The sequence below is a fragment of the Pithys albifrons genome, chromosome 2, assembly GCF_047495875.1.
Source record: "Pithys albifrons albifrons isolate INPA30051 chromosome 2, PitAlb_v1, whole genome shotgun sequence".
Classification (NCBI taxonomy): Eukaryota; Metazoa; Chordata; class Aves; order Passeriformes; family Thamnophilidae; genus Pithys; species Pithys albifrons.
The window spans coordinates 31,913,563-31,937,569 of record NC_092459.1 but is presented as its reverse complement, the minus strand read 5'-3'; the positions used below and the strand labels follow the sequence as shown (position 1 = coordinate 31,937,569).

Genomic DNA, 24,007 nt, shown 5'->3' with positions numbered 1-24,007 from the left:
TCAGAAACCAGATTATCCAAGAGACTTTCAGTCACAGCATACAACTAAGACCTGTACTCAAATCATCAACTATTTTATTTGAAGCTAACTACCAGCTAGAAGACTTCAATGTTGTGAAGCTGAAACAGCCTGTATTGCCCTTATCTGCTACACCAAGACATAAAAAGGCTTCAAGGTTTATTTATTTATTTATTAATTCTTATAATCTGGTAGGAAGCTTAAACCTATCCCCCAGTTCTAATTACAAATGGGAAGATTCCCACTGGAATGTGCAGCACATTTAGGATGCCAGAACACATACATCCAAATTTGTGAAATCTAACAAAATGGAGGAAAAAAGCAGTTCTTCATTGTTTTACCTCCCTTAGACACAGTTTTCAAAACACACTGCTTCTTTTTATTGGTACTCCACTGTAGTAAGTAGTACCACTACAAAAGCACAGCAGAACAAAAATAGTGACTCTAGTTCTGCCTCTGTCATTAAATAGTATCTGAAAAGGCTTAGCTTGCAGGCATAAAGGCTCCAGGATTTTGACACAACTGAACTGATTTTTCAAGAGCTGACTTACTAAATCTAAATTCAGACACACACATAAAGAAATTGTTATTTTGAGAATAAGTAATACAGATTACTTTCCATTACTCATCCAGAAAGATAAGCAGTAACTTTAGATTACAAAAACATATACACACATTTATTTTACCTACAGTAGTCACCAATGAAAATATGTACTGAAAAATGACAGAAGACAGCCCAAAATTGTTACCTGCAAGCCAACTTGATTTTGAAACGGAGTTACTGGAGTATGTGGTAGATAATACGGGAGCTGGCTGTAGGGAGTAGAAATCTGACTTCCTGGTAGAAACTTGTTCTTTACAACTGGCGTGCTGAAACTAATCAAAATTATGAATATCTGCATTTAGCTGTATTTTTTAAAGATTATTTTAACAACAAAGTTGAAATCTTCAGTGCCTCTTGAAAAGTTAAATCCTACTGAGTAGCAAGAGCCCAAGCCTCCACTACATTCAATAATTAGTATTAAGACCACTTCAGCTTCGTGATACCCAACTTCAGACACTAGCTGGCACTCCCCAGCAACTGAGAAGTGAAAGCACTGTGAAGCTAGAAGAGCTGACCACAACACAGTTTAAGCCACAATTAGTTTTCTCCAGCTTATTATTACTTATTCAAAACTTTTTTAGATTAATTTTTCAAGTAAGCATATTGAGACAGATGAATTAAAAAATCCTCACATGATTTTCTTGAGAGGTTTAGCTATGCTGCATATAAGCGGAAAGATCATGTATTTAAGAAAAATAAAGATCCCAAGAAACACAAACTGATGACAAGATCACAACTGAAAAAGAATGTGTACGTGTAGGATTTTTTGGTAGAGTAAAAATCATAAAGGTTAAAATAAAAAAGGACAAAACCAGTCAAAAGCAGAGTTCTCATTGAGCATAGAAGCACTCAGCAATTCTGTATATTTACCATGTACTGCATATAATGAGAATTTTAAAAATTTCTGTATTATCCAAGTTTGAAAGAAGCAAAAACAACCTGTTCAAGGGCTACTTCTATCAAGTTTCTTCATGAGATGATGTGCTTCATTCCCTACACATATTCTAAATTCTACAGTTACAGAGGTCCTACCAACAAGAACTGTGCTTACTCAGCATACAACCTTGACCTATATGATTCATCCCAGAGACTTATGAAAATAGTAAGTAATCATACAATGAGAAAGATTTGCCAACACAGGTATAGGGGTTTATGCCTAATTTAAGATCACATGGATAAATAAATGCTAGTATTTCTTAACTTAAGTGCTTAATTCTGCAAGCCTCTAGACTCCTTACAGTCTTTTTAAAAACCCTGACACTTGCGTCATGGGAACCAGACAGATATACAGCTTTCAATCTAAAAAACCTGTCAGTCACAAAAAAGAGTAATCCAAAAGTAAGTGTCACATAGCAGAGGTCAGAGGAAGAGGTAAGTGCTCTGATAAGGACTTACTGATGTGACAGCGTACATCCAAATGCTGACAAAGCTGACAGAGGAGGCAAAGGTCCCAAAATGTGATTTGAACCTCAGTGTCAGCCACTTCACAGAATGCTTGCTCTCTAAACAGAAAAACTTAAACCCCATTAAACCCTGCCTAAGTCTTTCCAGAGATCAACTACAATTCATGAGCGTGCAGCTCAAAGATGCAGCTTACCAGGCCATGTAGTCATTAGATGTGGTGCTTGGTACCCCCCAAATATGTGATGGATCACTTTTCTTAGAAACAGGATCTGGTGGCAATAATCCTGTTGAACTAGGATGGCCAGACTGTTCAAGGTTCATTTGTTTTTCCTACAAAGGACAAAGCAAGATTTTAATTTCTTTTCTTTCCCTGATTTCTTCAGCTTGTAAAGGCTGCTGCTATTCCTGTTGCTTTACCTCTCTGTAGCAGCTTTTCTGTGACACTTCTGGAGTTGACCATTTTTTTCCGGCACTAACACAGTTTACTTTAATCTGATCCAACTGCTTTCTACAGCTTTCACCAAAAATAGGTTGTTGCTGTTGACTTTCCAAACTCTTGGGCTCTGGTATTTTCAGCTTCTGATCCTGACCTTTATTTCCTGGAAAAAAGCAACAACAGATTATTAAAAAGAGTCAATATTTAGTACTTGGAAACAGTTTCTGATAGCCTTATCCCACAGTTGCTAGAATCATTTTACCTTATTTTCTCGATCAGAATAAACAAACAGTTGATTTACTGGAATCAGGCATAAAAACATTAATATAACCTTTGGGATTCATAGTCAGTCCAGTGTAGGAACAAGGCAACTTTCTTCAAAATCTTAGGATGCTACTGCAACAGTAACAGATACAACTGTTTCCTTCACCAACACAGAGTAAGGTTAGGTCCATAATTTGTGCTACATCATCCCAAGACAGAGAGCAGGGTTATAAAGCACTGAAGATAAGCTTATTGCAACCCAATATCTACTGAAATGTTCATTTCTGCAATACACCAGAACAAGTAACTTTTAAAATAACTTGAAAATCATTCCCCAAAATATGTTAATAGCGTAGTAAAAAAATCTCAGCCATCCAAATGATAGAACTTAGATTTCTTTAAGGATTAAATGTCTAAAAATGACAATATAGTTAAGGCTGAAACACTCTGTTTAAAGCAAAAGCATTAACAGCAATTAAAAGTGTAATTGCACATTTTACTGACACTGAAATTTAATGAGCCCCTATAAGAGCACACATTTATTTAGTACAAGTGTCATTCATGTAGACAAAAAGATGCCTGCAATATAAGTCAACAAACTGGATTGCACTGAGTATAGGGTAAGAAAGGTGAAAAAAATTCAGGATTTTTTGCAGAACATAGGAAAAAAGGGGCAATTTTGACAAAGTGTTTCAACACTTTTGAGAATCCTCATAAGAAAGTAACTAGGACATTAAAGAAAATTACTTATTTTATACTTTGCCCAAAGATTAAGATTTATGCATGTGCTGTGGTAGAATCCAGGTGAGGAAAACGCTCTCACACAAGTTAATGCTCAAAGTAAGATAAATTTAGAATTTGTAATTAAATGTGCATGAGGCAGTAAAGCTGACCAAAGACAACCAATACTTAACAGATGAAACCAAGCAAAAGACACGAGAGGACTGACCAAAGCAGAAACAAGTAACTCAAATATGTGAACAACCCTAAAATAAAAAAATAGTCTGATACATAAACAGTGGCAGAAAAACATACCTAGAGTTTCAAATACTACTGGGCAAATAGGATAGAAAGCTGAGTGCTGAAAGCAACAGACAGTGCAGATATTCTGCATTCAGAGACAATTGTGGGAGCTTTGCACCTTTTACAAGTGAAAGACAATGTCTCACCTTTTTAAGCTTACCCCAGGAAAAACCATCTAAATCAAGCCTCAACAAACCAAATTAGATCTAAGGCATCTACAGGGTAAACTAGGAGCATACATAAGAAAAGTCATAGGAGAAGCAAACAACTACAATTTAAATCTGTCTCTGAAAAAAACCCCAACAAAACACCAAACAAAAAACAAAACCCTAAGGGATCTTCAAGAATTTTATAGTTCTTCATTTGAATTTCTCTACCTTTTTTCTTTTTGATATAAATTAGCTCTGCTATCTGACACTCTGGCAATATCTTTCTACTCAGGCTGGCAACTCTTAAGCTGAAACCTTGCACTGTTTCTATTTCAATACCTATTTCTTAAGTGTATTGCAGGAGATAAGGACATAAAGAATTAGCACTATACATAGGCATTTTACATCAAGCTCAGCACTCCAGTTTTTGACAATGTCACAGCTGGGATTCCTGTGGATTTTGGGGTTGTATTTTTACCACAACTATCAGAGATACCACACAAAACCCAAATTTTATTTAAATAATCTACAGTCCCAACCAGACCAACTTCCACTTTTTCCAAAACACTTTATTTAGCAATGATTTAAAAAAACCCAAAAAACAGGACAGCATATTCTCAATGCTTATTCTATGTCAAATTACTCAAACACTGCATTAGTAGTACCTTCTCTTTTCTTTACAAAACTTGTATCCACTTCAGCTTTAAGAGTTGAACTGGTAGCTGTTTCCATGCTGTCCTCATCCAACATCTGCAACTGTAACGAACCTTTTTTTCCTAAGGTCTAAAGAAGGTTAAGAGCATCTTAAAAGAATCAAAGAATAACTCAAGAGTAGTATCCAACAAACATTTCCTTATGGTAATTAAATGAGAGATGCATCACAAAGCAAATATGCTTCAGAAAACAGTGCAGGTTACACACTGCATTTTTAAATACATCAACACTCTGAATTTCCATAATCCAGTTTTATAACAAAGACCTTAGTGTTTTCTAGTATGGAATTTTCTTCAGAGAAATGGGGATAGGGGACATGAAAATGCAAGGCATGGATGAAAACTTATCTCTATCAAAAGTCATAATTAACAGCTCCATAGAGCACTTAAAACTCAAAAGGAATGCGTTAGAGTGCTTCCCATGCTAAAACCCCTGACTGCAGCTGAAAGAGTTCCTGTGGTAAACTTGAAATCTGCTTAGACCCTCTTCACAAATCATATAATGATTTCTAACACTACCTCCACTGCTTCCATCAGATGCACTATATAGAGAAAGCTCTTTCTTAATGCCTGATTATGCATAAGAATTTTCACACTTAAAAGCCACAACGAAGGTTTCTATCCACTACTGATTAAAGGGAAATTCTACCTTCTTTCTTTCTTGAACTGAAAAGTCTTTCCTTCTAATACCATAGGAAAGCCAGAGTTCCTTATATGTACCTTAAAGATATTTAAGTTACCTGTAAGTCTCCCAGGTCATGTGAAACACACCCATTAGATTTCGGTTCCAATGGTGGAAAAGGTGCAACAGAAGCTGTACATTTGGAGCTGGATGTTTGCCTAATGAAGCAACATTGTTAATTATAACACATGCCAACATAGTATAGTGATGGCCTTTTTGTGAACCGGATGAAAAAGGTAGTTGTGTGAAGACTTTTAGCTACAAGCTTCAAATATACAGAAAAGTAGGTCCACTCCAATAGCAAAGTGAGAAACAATACAAAGAAGTCTGTTAAAAATGAGGATTTAAAAATATTATGAAAGTTATGAGACTGTCTTTTGCCTGATTTTAAAAACTGAAATATGCGAACATGAAGATATTTTTAATAAAATTTAGTTTTGCCTTACTCTGCGGTTCTTTTGACCCTACTGGTTAGTCACAAAAAGCAATTTATCTTTGCATGTTGTCATACAATGAATCTGAGTAGTAAGATAAGAAGTAGGTTATTGCAATACCCCTTCCAACTGCAATGAGTATTTGACTATAACCTTCAGGTCAATTTTAACTTTTTTAGCATCTGACATTTCCACAATCCAGTAAAAACACTGATGAAAAGGAGTGATGAAATCTGTTTGCTGTAGCAAACCCAATAATCATACCTCTTCATAACACTAGTCGTAAGGGGGATGACATCTGAATTCTCCATATCATCACCATCATCAGACAGGAGTTTTACAGGAACCCTCCCAAATGGGCAAATCTAAGAGCAAACTAAAAGTTACTAGGTGTATAAAGCAGAATACAGAGTTTAAGATTTTTAAGAAAATGTTACATGTTCTACCTGGTTAGATTTGTTTAGTGGTCTCAATGGATTGTGATAATTAACTAGAGCACGAAGTTCCTGTGACTTTTCTTCCCTAAAGAAAAAAAACCCACACAAAATAAACACAAAACCAAAGACAAAACACTGTAGTGTGTGCTTGGTTTTGTTTTAAATTGTGTTTTAAGAAATTAAATAAGAAATCAAGACATTACCCAGGAAAAAGTCTGTTAACAGTAGAAGAATTTTCACCAGAATCTTTCCTTTTTGTGCCTCTCTGATTTCCAACTATGTTCTGAAGCCCAGATTCCTGTGTGCTTGATACTGTAAGGAAATCAGAATCAGATTACAACACTTGAGAGTAATACCTAATTCATATCACGTAGATTCAACTGAATTATTGTAAGCAACTAATTGAGTTATATTAAATCAGTTGATTTGACTGACAGCAAATTTGAGCTGTGTGAGGTTAGGGAATATCAAGGCAGGCAATAGTAATCAGGTCATTCACCAGACTGATGTTAATCCAGTAGAGAATCCTGGTGATTGAAGATCTGGCAAAAGTTTATGAAGTTGTACATTAACCTTAAAATGAAATGTCAAGTCAACTCCTATTTACATTAATAATGAGTTTTGTGAAAATAAAGTATATCTTTTGTGAAAATAAAATATATATTAAGCTTTTATCTCTAAATAACTCAACTACTACTTAGCATTTTTCAAATGCCTAATGTTACAAGCTCATGTAGAGAAAAAACTAAATAAGCTACTCTTGCCCTAGAGTTCACTGCTTCCTGATTGGCACACAGAGTTTTGACATGTGTTCACTCATAGGCATTCCCTCAGCTAAAACAGAATGGGACAGAAAATAAAGTTGATTAAAAACTAATACTATAACTGAATATTACAGCTGTTCCCAAACATTTGAGTTCCTCCCCACACCCAACTAGTGTTTCACTTGAAGGAGCCAAGCAAATATCAAACCACACTCATGAAAACATATCCTTAAAGAAATTACACTGTCCTTATACAATACAAAAATATGTGGAAGTGTTTGAAAACACTCTTAGAAGATTTAGCTATACACACTTCAGTATTTAAGCCAAACCACGTGTTTTGCTTAATTTCACTCCAAACAAATTTATCTCTGGAAAACTTCAAGAGATAACTGTTCCCTTATTGAAGTTATATACCCAGCAATCAGGATCCATTATGTTTTATGATACAGCCCAGCACTTCACTTTTGTGCTGATAAATACATGGGTTTTGACCATCTGTAAAGTAAAGTTGAAATGGATTGTTTTTCTTAGTTATGACTACACTGAAATGACTGCCAGAACTTCCCCAGTGTGTCACAAGATACACTTCCAAGTAATCTATTTGTATAGTTTAGTCTGTATGCTTCAATTCCAATTCTTCTCTGCTAACAGTAGGTCTTATTTCACAGCTCTAAGTCTACGAACTACAAATACCTCGTGACAGTCAAACACCCTCTGCAGTAACAGAGCCCACCACTCCATTGCTCCTGCAAATTACAGTCACTGCACTGAAGATAAAAAAGAGTACTGAAGGACTAAGATTGAAAATATAAAAAAATATGTCTGTTTCTTAGACAATAGGAGATTGAGTTCTTATCTGTAAGGGGAAAACACTAGGTAATTTTTCCAGTCTAGAATTAAGACATGTATAAACTCAGCCAGTACTTTAAAAAACTGCAGTTACCTGCTAAGTTCTCCTTCTCCTCATCTGAAAGTAACTGCTTCTTTTTCAAATGAAAGTTTCGCAGAGCAGTTTCCAGCACTTCTAGTGGAACAGCAGAGCACTCCACAGCTTTCTGAAGGATCTGCTTACACTTCTTCTCATTTTCTAAGTAGTAAGAAACAGAAATAAAAATCAAGTAAATAAAAAACAATTACACTGGGGCAATGTTGTTTTTTTACAGAGATCGTTACATTCATGCTGTCTTATATTCACTTTGCATCATTTTGTGAAGCCATTGATCATTAAGCACTTCTCCCCTTAAAATATTCACTTTAAGGATACTGCCTGGAATGAGTTAAAAGTGAATCATGCAAGTCAATTTTTCACATCAAGAAGAACACCAAGTCACTGCATTCTCAGTATTTTTAGTGTTATAGAAACTGTAAGGATATACTACAGAAAAATGGATTTTAGAATGCATTGTATCAGGAAAGAAATAGAATGTTTAAGAATTAGGGTTTAGATCTGACCAGATAAAAATTTGATTACACATATGTTATAAAATATCTTCAATGCACTTAATAGAAATCAAATTTAAAAGCAGCTGATGTTAAATAAAATGTCACTACTCCAGACAGCACTACAGTTAAGAAAAGAGGAGTGAAAAGCAAGGATATTGTTTCATTACAGTTTTAGACATTACTAACTGACGTAAGGTTGAAGAGAGTTGGGATGGAAAAGGGAGTGTTTTAAGAAAACACATTGAAAGCAGTCAATTTACATGTGTAAGCATGTAACATACAGCTATTAAAAGAAGAAAAAGTCAAAGGAAAGAAGAGTACTGCAAACATAATACTTTCTTTGGCTTAAAGAGCATCAGTGCAAAATGATGCAATGTTTTATTACAGCTGTCAGTGATCCTGAAATCCCAAATGCCCTTGTTCCTCAGTTCCAAAGCAGCAGAACATAAACCACTTGGTTCCTACAGGTGCCACATACATATATACTTAACGATTTCTCATAATATGTAATAGTATATTTAATATCACCATGTCTCCAGCACTCAAATCCTCACTAGCAACTCAAGTTAGACATCAATGCTGCCTGCAGTTCAGGCTGGGGGGAGTGTAATGTTAATATTAGGAAACCAAGCTTTAAGTAACCTATTATAAAAACATTAAATGGGTGATATCGGACACTGAAAAAATGATTGGCTATGCTTTCATTTAAATCTATTTTATGCTTATTTGTTATAACTTGGTTTCTACCATATAGTCAAATGCTAGTTTTCATCCCAAATCATTAGCAAGTGCATAGACTTTAAGAATCCTTAACCAGCATTCTGTGGTTCTACCTTTGGCTATATTTAGTAACCACACTGCTTCAACAAGACCTGCTAATCGAAAGTAATTCCTCCTACTATTAAGTGCCTCACTGAGTAAGGAAAAGCATGGCACCAAAACAACTATGTGAAAAATTAACTGCTTTATCCTCCTTACCAGATGAGGATCCAAAACACCAAAGTCAGAAGTATTTGTGCATTTCAATCAGTCCACTTCAACACATACCAAAAGCCTGAATCATCCACCTTTGCATAATATTTTATATAGCCCAAAGTAGAGTTTTATCTATGGTCTGACCAATTCATAGCAAATCTTGCTTCAAGTACAATACTCAAGGTGTCCAAGGACAAAACAGGTCCTCATCTGACCTATTTAAATAAAGCTGTAGTTAGTATTTAAGTAAAAATTAAAAAAAAATGCACCCCTGAATGGCACACCTTTGTGTCACTCCATTTTCAGGTCATTAATATTCAATTATTAAGAAATCAACATCAATTTGCCAACTCTAATCTCGCAATTTCAACTTGAGCAAAACTGTAAGCTAAGGAAGTGAATGTACAATTAACTTTTTGTTCTTAATGCAGAGGGAAACACTGACAGGTGTGCCAAAGCACTATATGAAATCACTGGGATGAGGAGGTAATAAAGCACTACCCTCCTCCTTTCCCTCTGGCCTGAGCTGGACACACTCAGTGAAAAAGGAACAGCACTCTTAAGTAACACCATACAACTCACATGTTCAATTAATCCTCTTTGAAGCACACAGCAGGGACACCACAGCTTTGTACACATTACCAAATGACACCTAGATCAGCTCAAGGGTAACAGATACAAATCAGAGCACACAGGATATAAAAAGCCAATCATAACTGGCTTATTTCCTTTGGGATTAGGACTTCATTTTAGGTTTACTACTTGCTGTCAAAGATAAACTGTTGCATGAACACATCCCATAGCTACAGGATGAATTTAGTCATTGGTAACCTGTAGCAACATTTCAACACGTTACTAAAGTTACACAATAGGTTTTATTGCACTTATTTAACAATATCTTTATTATTACAGTATTAGTGCCTTATTATCTGTTTAAATGAACATATGGTGCTCACTAAGCAAATTATTAGCTACTTTTTACTAGTGTTTAGAAGTTCAATACCACAAGTTTATATTAGAACAAGACTGGTCAGATAACTGACAGGTGAAACAGAAAAACTGTAATTTCAAGTCACAAATAAGCCAACTTTTGTCTTCTCCTTCTCATCCTGTAGGAGAGTCATTCAGTAAACTTTCTGCATCAATTATTTTACATAGGATGTATTTGAAGGGGGGTTTCCACAGCCTTTCCTGCTCCATTACAAACATACTTATCAGTTAAGAAAAACTGGAAAATCTGAGAAGATAAATTAATATCTACTTATTGATTTTAACAAAATGGCTCTTCATCATGGCACACACTTTGAGCATTCTAAAATCAGTCAAAAAGTAGTAAAGGAGCAAAAATCTATAGACAAAACCACTACCCCCAGAAAATAAAAAGTAGTAAGCAAACAGAAAAACATGTAAAATGTATTCAAAATCCACAGTGTAGAACAAATAGATTAATCTTATTTAATTATTTCTTGTAGCTAAGCTTGTGGAAAATTTCTCACATTAGGCAGTAGACAACAGCCTGCATAATACTGGAAAAAGGACATGAAGAAAAATGTATCACAAAAACCCTAAGATATTTTGTTTTGTTTTCAATTAAGAAAACAGCTTTAATGGGACATGCTTGTCTTTCTGTACAGAGCAAGCTGTCAAAGGAAGAAATTAACAGGGTGACATTGATCACTGCTCAGATCACCCATGGGAATAAGAGACACACAAAAACACAAGCCCATGGGCAGGCAACACAGCCTTGCTACGAAGTACCAGCAACTAAATTCCACATTGACAGTGTATTTTGGTTTAATAAAAAAACATCAAGAGTCTGGAGTTGCTGTTTGGCAGACAAATTCTTCCACAAGCAAAGTATCTAAAGGGAAATCACCACCCAAATTTGAGCGTCACTTTTCAATGCAGCCTTACTCAAAAACTTTTCACTGCAAAGTCTAAGCTAAAAAACCAGAAAATACTGACAGTTTTCATCTTGTTTGAAAATGATTTCTAAAAAGGAAAAAAAACTATCATGAACAGTGTGCGTATTGTCATTTAAAAATGAACATACATTCCCAGTAAACTTCATTCAAAAAGAGAAAATCCAGATTTTTTTTTTCTGATTTAATACTTACCAGTTTCTTTGCAAATCATGTAACAGAGCAGAAGTGCATAACAAAAAAAACCCTAGAAATACACAGAACAAGCAACACCAAACAAGTCTTTTTACATACCTTGCAATAGCTCAAACTGTGCAAAAGCCACATGCACAAAAGCAAATTGCTTGCAGTTCAGTCTGGCCAGATGAAATTGGTCCCGTGCATCCTCTGGATCCTGAAGACTGGAAAGACAGCATATTAATAGTTACAACAGGCAAAGAACCTAAGAAACAAATTCCATGTGATGGATCATGCATTTAGATGCTTCTGAAAACGCAATCTATCTATAGCTAAAGATTTTCCTCCTCCTTAGAGCAGGTAGTGAACTACAAACACACAATGAATCTTAAAAAGGTAATAATTGAAATATACCAAGCTGAACTTTGCCAAAACCTAGAACTCAAACCCAAAAAGAAACATCAAGGACTCATTCTTTGCCGCTGCTTATACTGTACCTTAAAATATGTCAATATTTTCCCTTAGAGCACTAACTGGTACAGAATCCCCTCCTGCAGCCATTCCAGGCTACGTGCTGGCTATCCAGAGAAACATCTCCATTCTTCTACATGCATCCACTCCAATACTAAGGAGGTTGCAAGGCAGAAGACAGGGAGATTGCTTTAGGAAGACCAAGTGTGGAGAAATGTATTGTAATAATCAAGTCAGAAGAAATATTATACACACTACTAGCTATATCCTGCAGCAATCCATTACATAAAAGCAATATCGAACTCCAAAATTTTGCTAGAGGCTATGAGCTTTCCTACAAGGAAGAGACTCTGCAAGTGTACCTGAACTGTCAGGTTCCTCTTAGCAGAGATGTAGGTCATTGAAGGACACCGTCTCTGTTGGTACATCTAATATACCTATAGAAAACTAGAACACAACAAGAGCATTTATCTATTAAGGGTTCTGTGGGAACACCAGCTCCTTACAAGATGCAGGGCATCCACTGTTTTCCCCCTACCCCTTGGCGCAGCATCATCAGTGAAATTTGCTAGCAGAATGTGGATTTAAGTCAATTTCCTGCAGGCACACCAGGAGCAGCAGTGGCAAACATGGTATACTTCAAAAACATAAAGACTAAGTCGCAAAGTCCAAACAGGATATTTCAAACTTCAATTTGTTTAATTCTACCAAATTATAATCCTAGTTTTGAATTCAGCCATAGATTGCCAAGTAGGATAACGCTCACACACAGTATACCAACATTTAAATATTCTAGAGGAACTACAGCCTAAGTAAATACCAGTCAAGATACAAAGGCCTAAATCTACCTCGCTCTGAAATAAAGATTATGTTTCAATGAACTCATCCTCCCTTTTTAATAGTACTATAAAAAAAAGGGCAGCTTAACACTTTTACTAACAACATCCATGATCAAGAGATAAAGGAGTTGTTTCCAAAATTCCACCCTGCCTCAATAGGTAAGTAAAGATACCACTAAAAAGTGAGAAGAGCAAGAGATTTATGACAATAGTTCAAAATAAAAGTACAGAAAAATACAACATGGAAGGCTAGAAAGAACATATTTTAAGTAGAATTCTGTGGAATTAAGAAAGAGATAAATCTGTCATAGTTTAAGCATGTTACTAGACTCCAGTAGGTTTACTGAACTCAGCTCTGATCACCAAAAGCAATAGGACAGGAACAGAATAACTCATGTGCAGGCAGAGTCTGAGCAACAGAAATTAAGCTGTAACATGAATTACATTTACTTTCAAAGAGTAGGTTAAAATTTAAGTTCCTGTAGGAAGCAGCAACAGCTTGGATAGCAACACACAGAACTAGACCTAACATTAGCAACGGGCATCAAGTACCACACGCTTGGTTGCACTGTGCTACAGCCAGAGGCACCGTGTGAGAGCAGGCCCGGCATGGTTAATGTACAATACAATCAGGCTTAGGTGCACTGTTTGCCTTGGACTATTTCAGAGTACATTCAAAGGTTCTTCAGCCAACCTAGGTATTGTGACTGGTTAAAAGATGTTGACACAGTCAGATCGCAACTAGAGAAGATACCCAGACAATAAAGGTCTAGTGCCAAGAATGGAAAATCCAGTTTCACATTTACACATTGGACAGAGAAGTGATTGAGAGCAGCCCTGCAGAGACAGACTTGGGGGTGATGGTTGATGAAAACTCAACATAAGCTGGCAGTGTGCACTCACAACCCAGAAAGCAAAACATACCCTGGGCTGCATCAAAAGCAGCATGGCCAGCAAGTCAAAAGCAGTGATTCTCTCCCTTTACTCTGCTCCTGTGAGATCCCACACAGTGCGTTCAGCTCTGGGACCCTCAACATAGGAAGGATCTGTACCTGCTGGCAAGAGTCCAGACAAGGGTCATAAAGATGATTAGAGAGCTGAAGCACATCTCCTATGAAGAGAAGCTGAGAAAATTGGGGCTGTTCAGCCTGGAAAAGAGAAGGTTTCATGGAGACCTCACAGTAACTTTCCAGTATCTGAAGGGTGCCTATAGAGAAGCCAGAGAGGGACTCTCTGTCAGGAACTGTAATGATAGGACAAGGAGTAATGGGTACAAACTGAAAGAGGGAAAGTGTAGCTACATATTAGGAAGAAAATCTTTACTGTGAGGGTAATGAGATACTGGAACAGGTTACTCAAGGAAAGTGTTCAAAGCCAGGTTGGATAAGGCCTCAAGCAACATGGTCTAGTCAGAGGTGTCTGCCCATGGCAGGAGGAGCTGGGACTGAATATTCTGTGAGGTCCATTCCAACCCCTTAATATTCTATGAACAGAAGAAAACAGTGTTGATAGGAACAAACACTAAAATCTCAAACCATTGTCACCACTGCTTCTGAAGTTTGTTTTGCTGACTCACTTTTCCATTTTGTTTAGATGGACCACATTTGGGAGAATAGCAAACAGAACTCTAGTAAAAAGCACATTTTTTCTCCCACCAAGGCAGTATCAGATCACCTAGCAGTGTTACTTTACTTGCAATAGCTAAAAAAATAAAGTAGAAGCACTCTAGAAAGTCATGAGATGAGATAAAATCAAGCAGAAACAAAATACATAATGCTAGACAAACTGATAGCCAGGAATAGAGAAGTCAAGAGTGGAAGACCAGAAAAGTTTCAAACACAAAAACATTATGAGTCATGAGAAAAAATTATGAGCAATGAGAAAACATGTCAAAGACAAAAGATCCAAATAACTACTCACTGATTAACTTAATATTAATCTCCAAAAACTACAGACAACCAACATCATTGGTTTTTAGATCTGATCAGTCAAAAGCAATTTCATTGCTGGTGCAATACACACACAGTTCATCAATGTAGTTTTGTAAAAAGAATTGATATAATATGCCACTCTGAACAAGAGAGTATTAGCTTATACTAAATGATTAAGAACTGGCTAATATCTGAAAGTCATTTTCAAATGAGGAACCATCATTTAGGGAGCTGCTTATAGTGAAGTTCTGCTGCGATTGATGCTACGACAGATTTTGATGGGTACATTTTTAAAAGGGGTTTGGAGTGGATTGTTCCTCATTTTTCAGGCAAGTCAGGAAACATATTATTGATGGTATTTTCCAGTTAAAAATATACAGCAGAATACAAAATAAGCAGATCTGAACTACTCAGTGAGACAGGTAGATTCTACAGTAATGCTGGCTACCAAAGTACAAGACATTTTAGTACAACTGCATTTTAATAGAAATTCTGCAGCAACAGCCAAACAACTAAAGACATATCAGTGATTTGTCACAACTGGTCATAATATTAATGCATTAACAAACTACTGACGGCACCTTCAGTTTTGCTTTCTGCAATACAATACAATACTGAACATAGTTCTTATATACAACCTTAAGTAGCTGCTTTTCAAACCATGTTCTAAAGATAAGGTGGAAATAAGTCCCAGTGACTAGGTTGGTAGGAAATTATCATTCTGAACTGAAACTCTCCTATTAATGAGATAATAGATGTGACTCAATAATGGCATCCAGTTCCTATTCTGGAAAAGGAATTTCACAAAGTATGATCCAGAAGCCTATATTACAGTTTCTGTTCTGAGAAAAAGCAACTAACCTTTAGACAAGAATGGCATCTCTCAGTATCTTTAACCTTTCTGGAAGAAATTCTTTACTCTAATTACACATAAACACCTTATATCTTCAAGAGAGTAAGGATTCTTAAGCAAGTCATTATTAACTCCTGTTTTTCAACAAGAGAATCAACGGATTACTTCCATTGTATGTTTTAATAAACAGTGACAGACTGGGATTCATGAAAATGACAGTACAAAGTAGACAGTTATCATAATTCAAGATGAATCCTCATGCCAAAGAGTCAAATGAAGGAAGGACATACAAGAAAAAGACCAGCTGTGTTCACTGGAAGACCACCTGCTCAGCTCTGTTTGATTGCTGCAATGTTCAAATACTACTCTTCAAAATATTTGCTGTAATGATATTTCGAGTGACAGAAGAACCCCTTATGAAAAAAAATCACATTCTAAACTTGCCCTAAATTATGTCTGAACAACCACACTGTTCAAATGTGGACTGAATAAAGCAATTAATGACCACAATCAAAACTAGCTTTTAAAGTATGGAAGTCCAGAATGATATTCTGACATTCTTCCTATCCAAAGGCAGCCAGTTTAATGGATCTGGACTCAGTCCTAGCAAGGGAGAAAGCACACTAGTATAAAACTGAAAAAACAGTCTTATTTATGCTTTTTCCCCAGATACCTTACACACAGGACAACAAAAAAAAGTTGTGTTAACATCTCTAAATCAAATAGCTCTAAACAATCATGTTCATTAGGATATACAAAAACTCCAAGTACTGTGGAGACAACTGATAAGCCGATTCACCAAAGCTGCTCAGCTTCAAGCAGCCAGCAGGAAAACATCCACACCTCAATGATAATTTGTTGCAGAAACCACTAACAAAACACAGTATTTTTATCTTAATTCAAACACAGAATTATAAGTTCTTGTATTGACAATTTATACTTACGCTTTCAACTCAGCAAATCTCACTAGGATGCGAGCATAGCTCTCGTCTTGACTATATTTCTCTGCAGGCAATGCAGTCACCGCTTGACTGTAACGACCGATGAGTCTGTTCAGCACGCTGACATCCATCTGAGGAACACCCTTTTTCTCCAGTTTAAGCAAAAAACAGAGCCAATCTTGCGGAGTATTTGTTGTCATCATTATCTGATTAACAGTTCCAGAGTTGTCTGACAGAAAAATCAAAAATGAGATTGATTAAAACTGCAAACATGAACAGAAGAAAACACTTTTTATAAGCTTTCCTGCAAGACAATGATTTTATTTTTTAAACAAGATTAGAGCAATGCAGTTAAGAAACCAAGAGGAATGAAATTCACTTTGTGGTCCTTAATATTGAAGAAATGCTCAATCCTTTCACTCAGTCTAGGTTAGGATCTGTTGCATAAGTGACAAAAGAATAACAAAACCAAATACCTGTTGTATCAGCTGAGATTTTAGTACAGTTAAGCTCATCTGTGATATTGTCTTCATTTCTGTATTTGTTTTTCAAGTTTCTAACTCTATTCATAATTGATGCAATTTGTGGCAATCCTCTTTCACTTAGGTCCACCTCCTCCATCTGCAGACAAGGTTAAAAACAGTGAAATTACTGAAGAAGCTGGTTGTGGCTCACCTCCATTAGAATTACCATGGGAAAGCCTCTCCTGTATAATTTGCAGCTTGAGACTCAAGCACATTATGTAATAAATATTCTATTAAACCTTCTGCTATGGTAGTTACACAAGTAAAGCTCTCCACAAAAGACAACTTTGATGAACAAAAAGAATTGGTACTTAACTGATCCACCCAAATCCCAGTCCATGCTACACAGTAGCCTTTGCCAGTAAGGTACATTCCATGTGTAAATAAAATGGTGAGTAGGATGGGTTACCTGAAATAGCTTTGAGTCTGCTGCATTAAAGAACATCCTGAACCAGTAGATTAGGCTGACTAAGAGGAATCCTCCTCCTGGCTGTACACTATCACTTCACTTGAATAAAATGAAATGGAACAAGCACATGTCAGACTTCAGTGACCTGGCTCACTACATAACAAGCAGACAGAGCTTTTATCATTTTGATTGACGTCTCTTCTGCTTTCTCAACCGTGTCAGCATATGGACAAGAGAAAGGAAAGGCAGGAAGGAGAGACTTTCGTTTGATGACATGTACAAGGCTGGGTGAGAGTACCTTAGATATCTCACCTCACACACAACCCCTCACTTAAATATTGGGAACATTAAGACAAAACTATGTATGGTTAACCTTCCTATAGTCTCTGTTCAGGAAGGACACTCTTGTGCATATGTCCAAAAAACAAGTCATATTACATTTTCAGAAGACACAATAGCATCACTGACAGCTTGCTAACCAAAAAATATAGTTTTCCTCACTCATAGGTATGCCATACAAACCTCTTTGTATGTCTACTTTTGACACAAAAATTCATTCACTATAATTAGTCTGAAAACTAACTTGGAAAGCTTCAATGCAGCTAAGATTGTACTGGAGCAGTGCAAACAGAATTGGCTGGAAATGGGCAAATTCATAGATGAATCCCTAACTCCAAACCTCTGCTCTCATGGTTCGCAGGGAAGGCAGACAAGTATTTCAAAGTTACCACTGCTTTTACATATAAAGTAAAGGAAACAATTCTGCTTAGGCTTACCCAGAAATATTCATTAAGACTGTAATGAGACAGGGATGAACTATGCATCTCTGCCTGATAGCAATTTGGGAGAAATAAATTGTATCAGTAAGAAAATAAATATGTGCCTTAAACAATACACTGTCCATCTACAGCCCTACTTTGCACAGTTTGTGGCAGCAAGAGGACTCAGGGATCTTCTCACCACAAGGACAGAGAATCACAATCTTGCAAGTTTAATAGACATGCAGAAGGGTGAAAAGATATGACAGGACAGGAAAGTCCGACAGATATAGGATGCTTTCTAAAGGACAAGTTAACCAGGTAAGGGCTTACAAGTTCCCACCCAGATACAAATCAGGGCAGGTTACACAAAAGTTTATTTCAGTGCATTAAAAAAGCAAAAATGTCAGGAAAAATATGGCAAAACAAAGTTAACATAAAAGTGAGTAGCATTGAACAGGGTATTTGGAAAAGTTAGAAGCTTTTTTGTAAGTCTCTTATAACAGTAACTTAGCTATCAAATGGTAATTTAAATCTAGATTTGCAATTAGTAACATATCTAAATAAATGTAAGAAGTGTTATGCTCCTCACTCTCAGGTCTCACTTAAAATACCATAGTGCAGTGGTACTCAACAGATCAATTCAGACTAGCAGAGACACAGCAGATTAAACTATCCTGAAATTATAATTGTCTCACACTTCATTAGAAGACTTAAGAGCTCCACCAATCAACAAATGCTGAAAACCACTGCTATAGTAACACTTGTTGGGGATAAACAGAAAGATAAGAAGCTTTTTCCAGCAGAGCTAGAGAAAGAACACCAAAAAAGTTCAGTAATTTTAACAGATGCAGCACAACTGAGTTTTTCACATCGGTGTTTTGGTGCCATGCTCTTTCTTTTCCAATGAGGCACATAATACCAGGAGGAATTCCTTTCAAGTACTGGTTCCTTACTTCACAAAATGGAATATTTTCAGTGTTCTAAGAAAAGCAGAAATAAGCATCCCCCAAATACAGCTGCAAGGAAGACCTATACAGAAAACAAATAAAATATGAAAGCTGTGTGCTAAATCAGTAGCATCTGAAATACAATTTTTGTTTCACTGAGCTAAGAGAAAAACCAAAAGAATTATCTTCCTTTATCTTCAGAAAAGTACACTGAGTAAGTTTTAATTTCAGTGCTTGTTTGGAACTTCCTTTAGTATCTGTTTCTCCCTAGGAATCAACTTCAGCTGTTCTGATGGTAGGTCTGTGAACTGTCCCATCTCTTGGAGATCATGTTGCTAAAAATTACATAGATGAATATAACAAAGACTGTTCACATGCCATTCTAAAGATGACGCGCTTCATAAGGATGATTTCAGTACACATTGCAGTTTTGCCTTTTAAAAATGAAGTAGAATGGACTACAAGAAATCAGACACTCCAAACTCTCTGTAAGGTGAAAATATCCTGCCCTTGAACCATACTCATTCCCCTCAAAGTATGGATGGAGTCAGCTTCTCTAGAACCAGAAGCACCAAGACAACCAAAAATAATTTGCCTCATGTTTAATAACACTACGATCTCTCATTATAACTGTAATTGCTAACAACTCCCAGATGGATTTGGGGGTTTTTAATACAGTATTAATATTTTCCTCACCAACATTAAAGATACATTATTCTTCTTGCAGTCATATCTTGCCAAATGCAGTAGACAAAAAGAACAACAAATTCATGCATAAATTTGATTATAAGTTTCAACAACAAGCATCAAACTTACATTTCTGGTGTGCTGCTTAACTGCTCAAGGTTCAATGTGTACTATATGGAGAAAATCTTTCCTGAAGTATGGATATGCCTTGTCAAAAAGGTAAGGTGGGTGAGGGTCAGACTACCTAAATGATCCCAAGAACCCAAAGGCAAGAAATGTAGTTCTCCATCCTGAAGTTCCTGTGTATTAAAAATGGAATGGTTAGACACTGAAAAGTAAATTAATCAGTTTACCCTGTAATCTTGCTTCATCTTTATGACATCCCAGAAACAGTTTTCATTAAATCAATAAAACTATTCCTATTTAGTAATAAAAATTGAACACAAAAGTTTGAAGATTTTTTTGAATGATAGCAAGCTCTTTTAAATGTGTCAGTTTGTTCCAATGTCTAGAGACCCGAAAAATACACTAAGGCATATTCACCTATATATTGGCATGATTTGCTAGTAATCTTTCTACTCATGTCAAAGTTCAACCATAAGCAAGTACTGAGTTTCCTTTTTTCTTAATCTGCTTCATGATTACTTTCAAAGAAAGCACTTACCATGAGTTTCCCTGGACTACATATTCAAACTGACATGACAGCAAAGACCTAAACCAGCCACATGCTGTTCCATACACGCTCCAACAGAAGTGAGCTTTACCTGGAACAGCTACAGTGCAGCACACCTGAGACCTAGAAATCCCTGCAGGAGAGGTGATCAGGGACAGGGAACCAAGAACAGAGAGAACATATATGTAAAGATCAGGAAGATACAGAACTACCCCTAAATCATAGAATCGATTGGGTTGGAAAAGACCTCCGAGATCATCAAGTCCAACCCATGGTCCAACTCTACTCCATTTACCAGATCATGGCACTCAGTGCCACGTCCAATCTCAATTTAAAAACCTCCAGGGATGGTGAATCCACCACCTCTCTCTGGGCAGCCCATTCCAATGCCTGATTACTCGCTCAGGAAAGAAGTTTTTTCTGATATCCAACTTAAATTTCCCCTGGCAGAGCTTAAGCCCGTGCCCCCCTTGTCCTATTGCTGAGTGCCTGGGAGAAGACACCAGCCCTCACCTGGCTAGAACTTCCCTTCAGGTAGTTCTAGACAGTGATGAGGTCACCTCTGAGCCTCCTCTTCTCCAGGCTAAACAACCCCAGCTCCCTCAGCCTCTCCCCATAGGGCTTGTGCTCCAGGCCCTTCACCAGCCTTGTTGCTCTTCTCTGGACTCGCTCCAGCACCTCAATATCCTTTCTGAACTGAGGGGCCCAGAACTGAACACAGTACTCAAGGTGTGGCCTCACCAATGCAGAGTACAGGGGAAGGATCACTTCCCTGGTCCTGCTGGCCACGCTATTTTTGATACATGACAGGATCCCATTGACCTTCTTGGCCACTTGCAGTACTGTAGTAGTTAAAATAGCTTCAACTCCTTGTACAGACCCACTAAATAAGGAGCCAAGGGACAGACTAAAGAGCAGCATACGCTGCAAATGGATGAAGCAGCAGTACAGGTTAGCCATAGGATTGCACACATAATACACTCAAAAATATTTACTGATAATAAAAAGAACTAATAGCATCCAGTCTTGAAATACCAGATTTGTTCTGTTATATTATTTCTCAGTTTCCAAATGAAGCCAGATGCAGTTTCTTCCCAAATGCAAAATTTTGGAAAGTATGAAAATACTTTCAATTATTGAACAATAATTTACACTGTTCCTATGGCTGAAATCTACTGATACTTTTCATCATACTACCCAAGGAAGTATAGAGGGCAGTAAGAATTTTAACCAAGTGCCCACAAGTTTGCCTGGCTTGTATCCCCTGAGTGAACTGATCAATTAACTTTTTTCTATTACCTACATTTTCCTTATATGTCCACATCACTGTGGCTACACCGTTACCTTAGGTATTTGTTTAGCTCTGTTCCTAAAGCACTTACTACTGTCAAGATACTATATGATGAACATAGTCCTCTATGCTGAAGGGGTAAAATGACACCTCTCCCTGAAAATCAGAAACTTGACCCATGCACATGTTTTCTGACACCTCTGCTATCCTCCCTTCCTGTGCAGAAAGATCACCACATACAAGAGGAGAAAATTCACTGTAGCCACCTTTTTCTGCAGGATTTGCATTATTCTGTTGGCATATTCAGGTAATTATTTACTAGCACTCACCATTTAAGGAAAGATACGTATTTTTGCATGGAGTACAGAAAATCCTGTCTGCTACAGGAAGCAGAGCTTTCTCCAAGGGCAGTTGCATCAATACCACATAAACACACTGCAGTATTACCAAGGACCCTTCCTGAACATTAGGGTCTGTCACATGGACATTTTTGAAGTTCCTTATCACGTTGGTTCAAAGCAAGCAAGAACAGGAACTCGCAATAACAACACACAACCATCTTCAGAAACACCCAATATTCATCCAATTATCAATTAGTGTTCTGTGGATATTACATCCGAACTAGCATTTATTATTGACATGAGGGAACAGACACCAGTATTTACACTGCTGAGCATCTTTAAAACCCAAGGGATGTCATGAAAGCAGAAGACCTTGTTAAACTACGCAAGCTTTTAGGCTAAATTCTAAAAAGCAAGTTGCACTGGTAAGCATATGACAGAAACCCCACAACTTTTGCTTGCTTCAGAGGGATGTTAAAAAAATGGTTATTACAAGGAGACAAGCTAAATTCTTCCATAAGCAGTCATCAAAACGTGACTTCAGATGAGTGGTAAAACCCTCCAGATCCTCCAACTTCAGCTTCCTTCATACCTGATGCCAAGGCTGAATTCTACAAAATTATTAATTAACTCCCCAACTAGACAGACCTGATAACTTACTTTTCCTACAGCCACAAGAAGCCTCTCCTTTATCCAGAAAGTATTTCCCAAAATATATAGAGCCGTGGTGTTTCTGAAGCATCTACTCAGGCTTCAAAATAAAAAACCTACTCAAGGGTACAATCTCTTTTTGGTTTTGCTTACAAGTCTTTAATCAGAATTTTCTTAAAAGAGAAACAAAACCACCCAGCACCAAGAAGAGACACCACCGACCTAAAATAATTAGGAACACTACCTATGAAAAGAAATAGGAAAATAGTAAATTCTAACGTAGCATGCAGAAAAGATATGAATCGAAGATGCAAAACAGGGCTAGCCAGAGAGGCTTCGCAGCACCGGGGCAGACGAGGCACCGGGGCATAAACAAAGGGGGCGGGCAGAGGAGGGGCGGAAGGGCCCAGAGACACCGTGTTTGCTCGCCCGCAGGGTTGGAAGGCTCAGCAGAGCCGCAGCCCCGGGCGGATGGAGGAGCCCATCCCGGCTCAGAACCTCGGCACCCTCACCGCCAGACCAGCATCCCCGCTGCTCCCCGGCCCGGCCGCCCTCACCCCCAGTGCCCTGTCCAGCCCAGCCCGGCCCGGCCCGGCCTCACCCCCCTCGCTGCCCTGGCCGCCCTCACCCTCGCTCCCCGGTCCGGTCCGGTCTTGTCCTGCCCGCTCTGCCCCCGGCGCTGCCGCGGCCGCTGCGGGGCCGGGTCGGGTCGCGGTTCGGCCCAGGCGCTTCCGCGCGCCGCGCTCGGTTTGAATGTGACACCGCCCGAGGAGCGCCCTTTCCATTGGTCAGAACGGGGAGGCAGCGAGCGCTGATTGGCTGCAAGGGGGAGACCCCGCCCACCCCGGCGCCTTGTGGGGCGCGGAGTGGGAGTGGTCGGTGCGCATGCGTGCTGGGGGGCGGGGCAAGGCCCGCTTACAAAGGGCAGGGCCTGGAAACGAGATAGCGGGAATTTGCTTAAATTCAGTGTCGGAGAGCGCTTCCCTCTGTTAGCGGTAGAAGGGTGTATTTGGAAGGTTTATTTAGCTGTGACAGAATAGCGGGGCTGCGTATGCAGCTCCTTACGATGCCGCCGCTTCTCCTGTGCACCCTCCGAGGGATCCCTCCTAAGCCGGTCCCGTGTCCCCAGTGGGCCTAAGGCCGCTAAAAGCAGCTCCTTCTCTGAGTTGTCCCGTTCTTCTTGGATTATCGGAATGCAAACGCACTCAGTGGAACACAGTCGGGCCTCTTGTTTTGCGTT

The 24,007-nt window shown here is 38.0% G+C and overlaps 1 protein-coding gene across 2 annotated transcripts in view; it reads right to left on the bottom strand.

Annotated features, from left to right (window-relative positions):
• Positions 1 to 23,486, bottom strand: part of TTK (TTK protein kinase) — a 33,234-nt gene extending 9,748 nt beyond the window's left edge. For both annotated transcript variants that reach the window (XM_071548660.1, XM_071548661.1), the window contains exons 1-14: positions 23,396 to 23,486; positions 19,941 to 20,110; positions 16,960 to 17,104; positions 16,487 to 16,712; positions 11,566 to 11,672; positions 7,875 to 8,018; positions 6,368 to 6,476; positions 6,174 to 6,249; positions 5,992 to 6,092; positions 5,352 to 5,451; positions 4,564 to 4,681; positions 2,444 to 2,625; positions 2,220 to 2,356; positions 768 to 894 (exon numbers count right to left, since the gene is read on the bottom strand). In XM_071548660.1, the coding sequence (XP_071404761.1) occupies positions 768 to 894; positions 2,220 to 2,356; positions 2,444 to 2,625; positions 4,564 to 4,681; positions 5,352 to 5,451; positions 5,992 to 6,092; positions 6,174 to 6,249; positions 6,368 to 6,476; positions 7,875 to 8,018; positions 11,566 to 11,672; positions 16,487 to 16,712; positions 16,960 to 17,104 (1,572 nt within the window). In that variant the 5' untranslated portion in view covers positions 19,941 to 20,110; positions 23,396 to 23,486. The remainder of the gene's footprint in view (positions 1 to 767; positions 895 to 2,219; positions 2,357 to 2,443; positions 2,626 to 4,563; positions 4,682 to 5,351; positions 5,452 to 5,991; positions 6,093 to 6,173; positions 6,250 to 6,367; positions 6,477 to 7,874; positions 8,019 to 11,565; positions 11,673 to 16,486; positions 16,713 to 16,959; positions 17,105 to 19,940; positions 20,111 to 23,395) is intronic.
• Between the last annotated feature and the right edge of the window lie 521 nt (positions 23,487 to 24,007).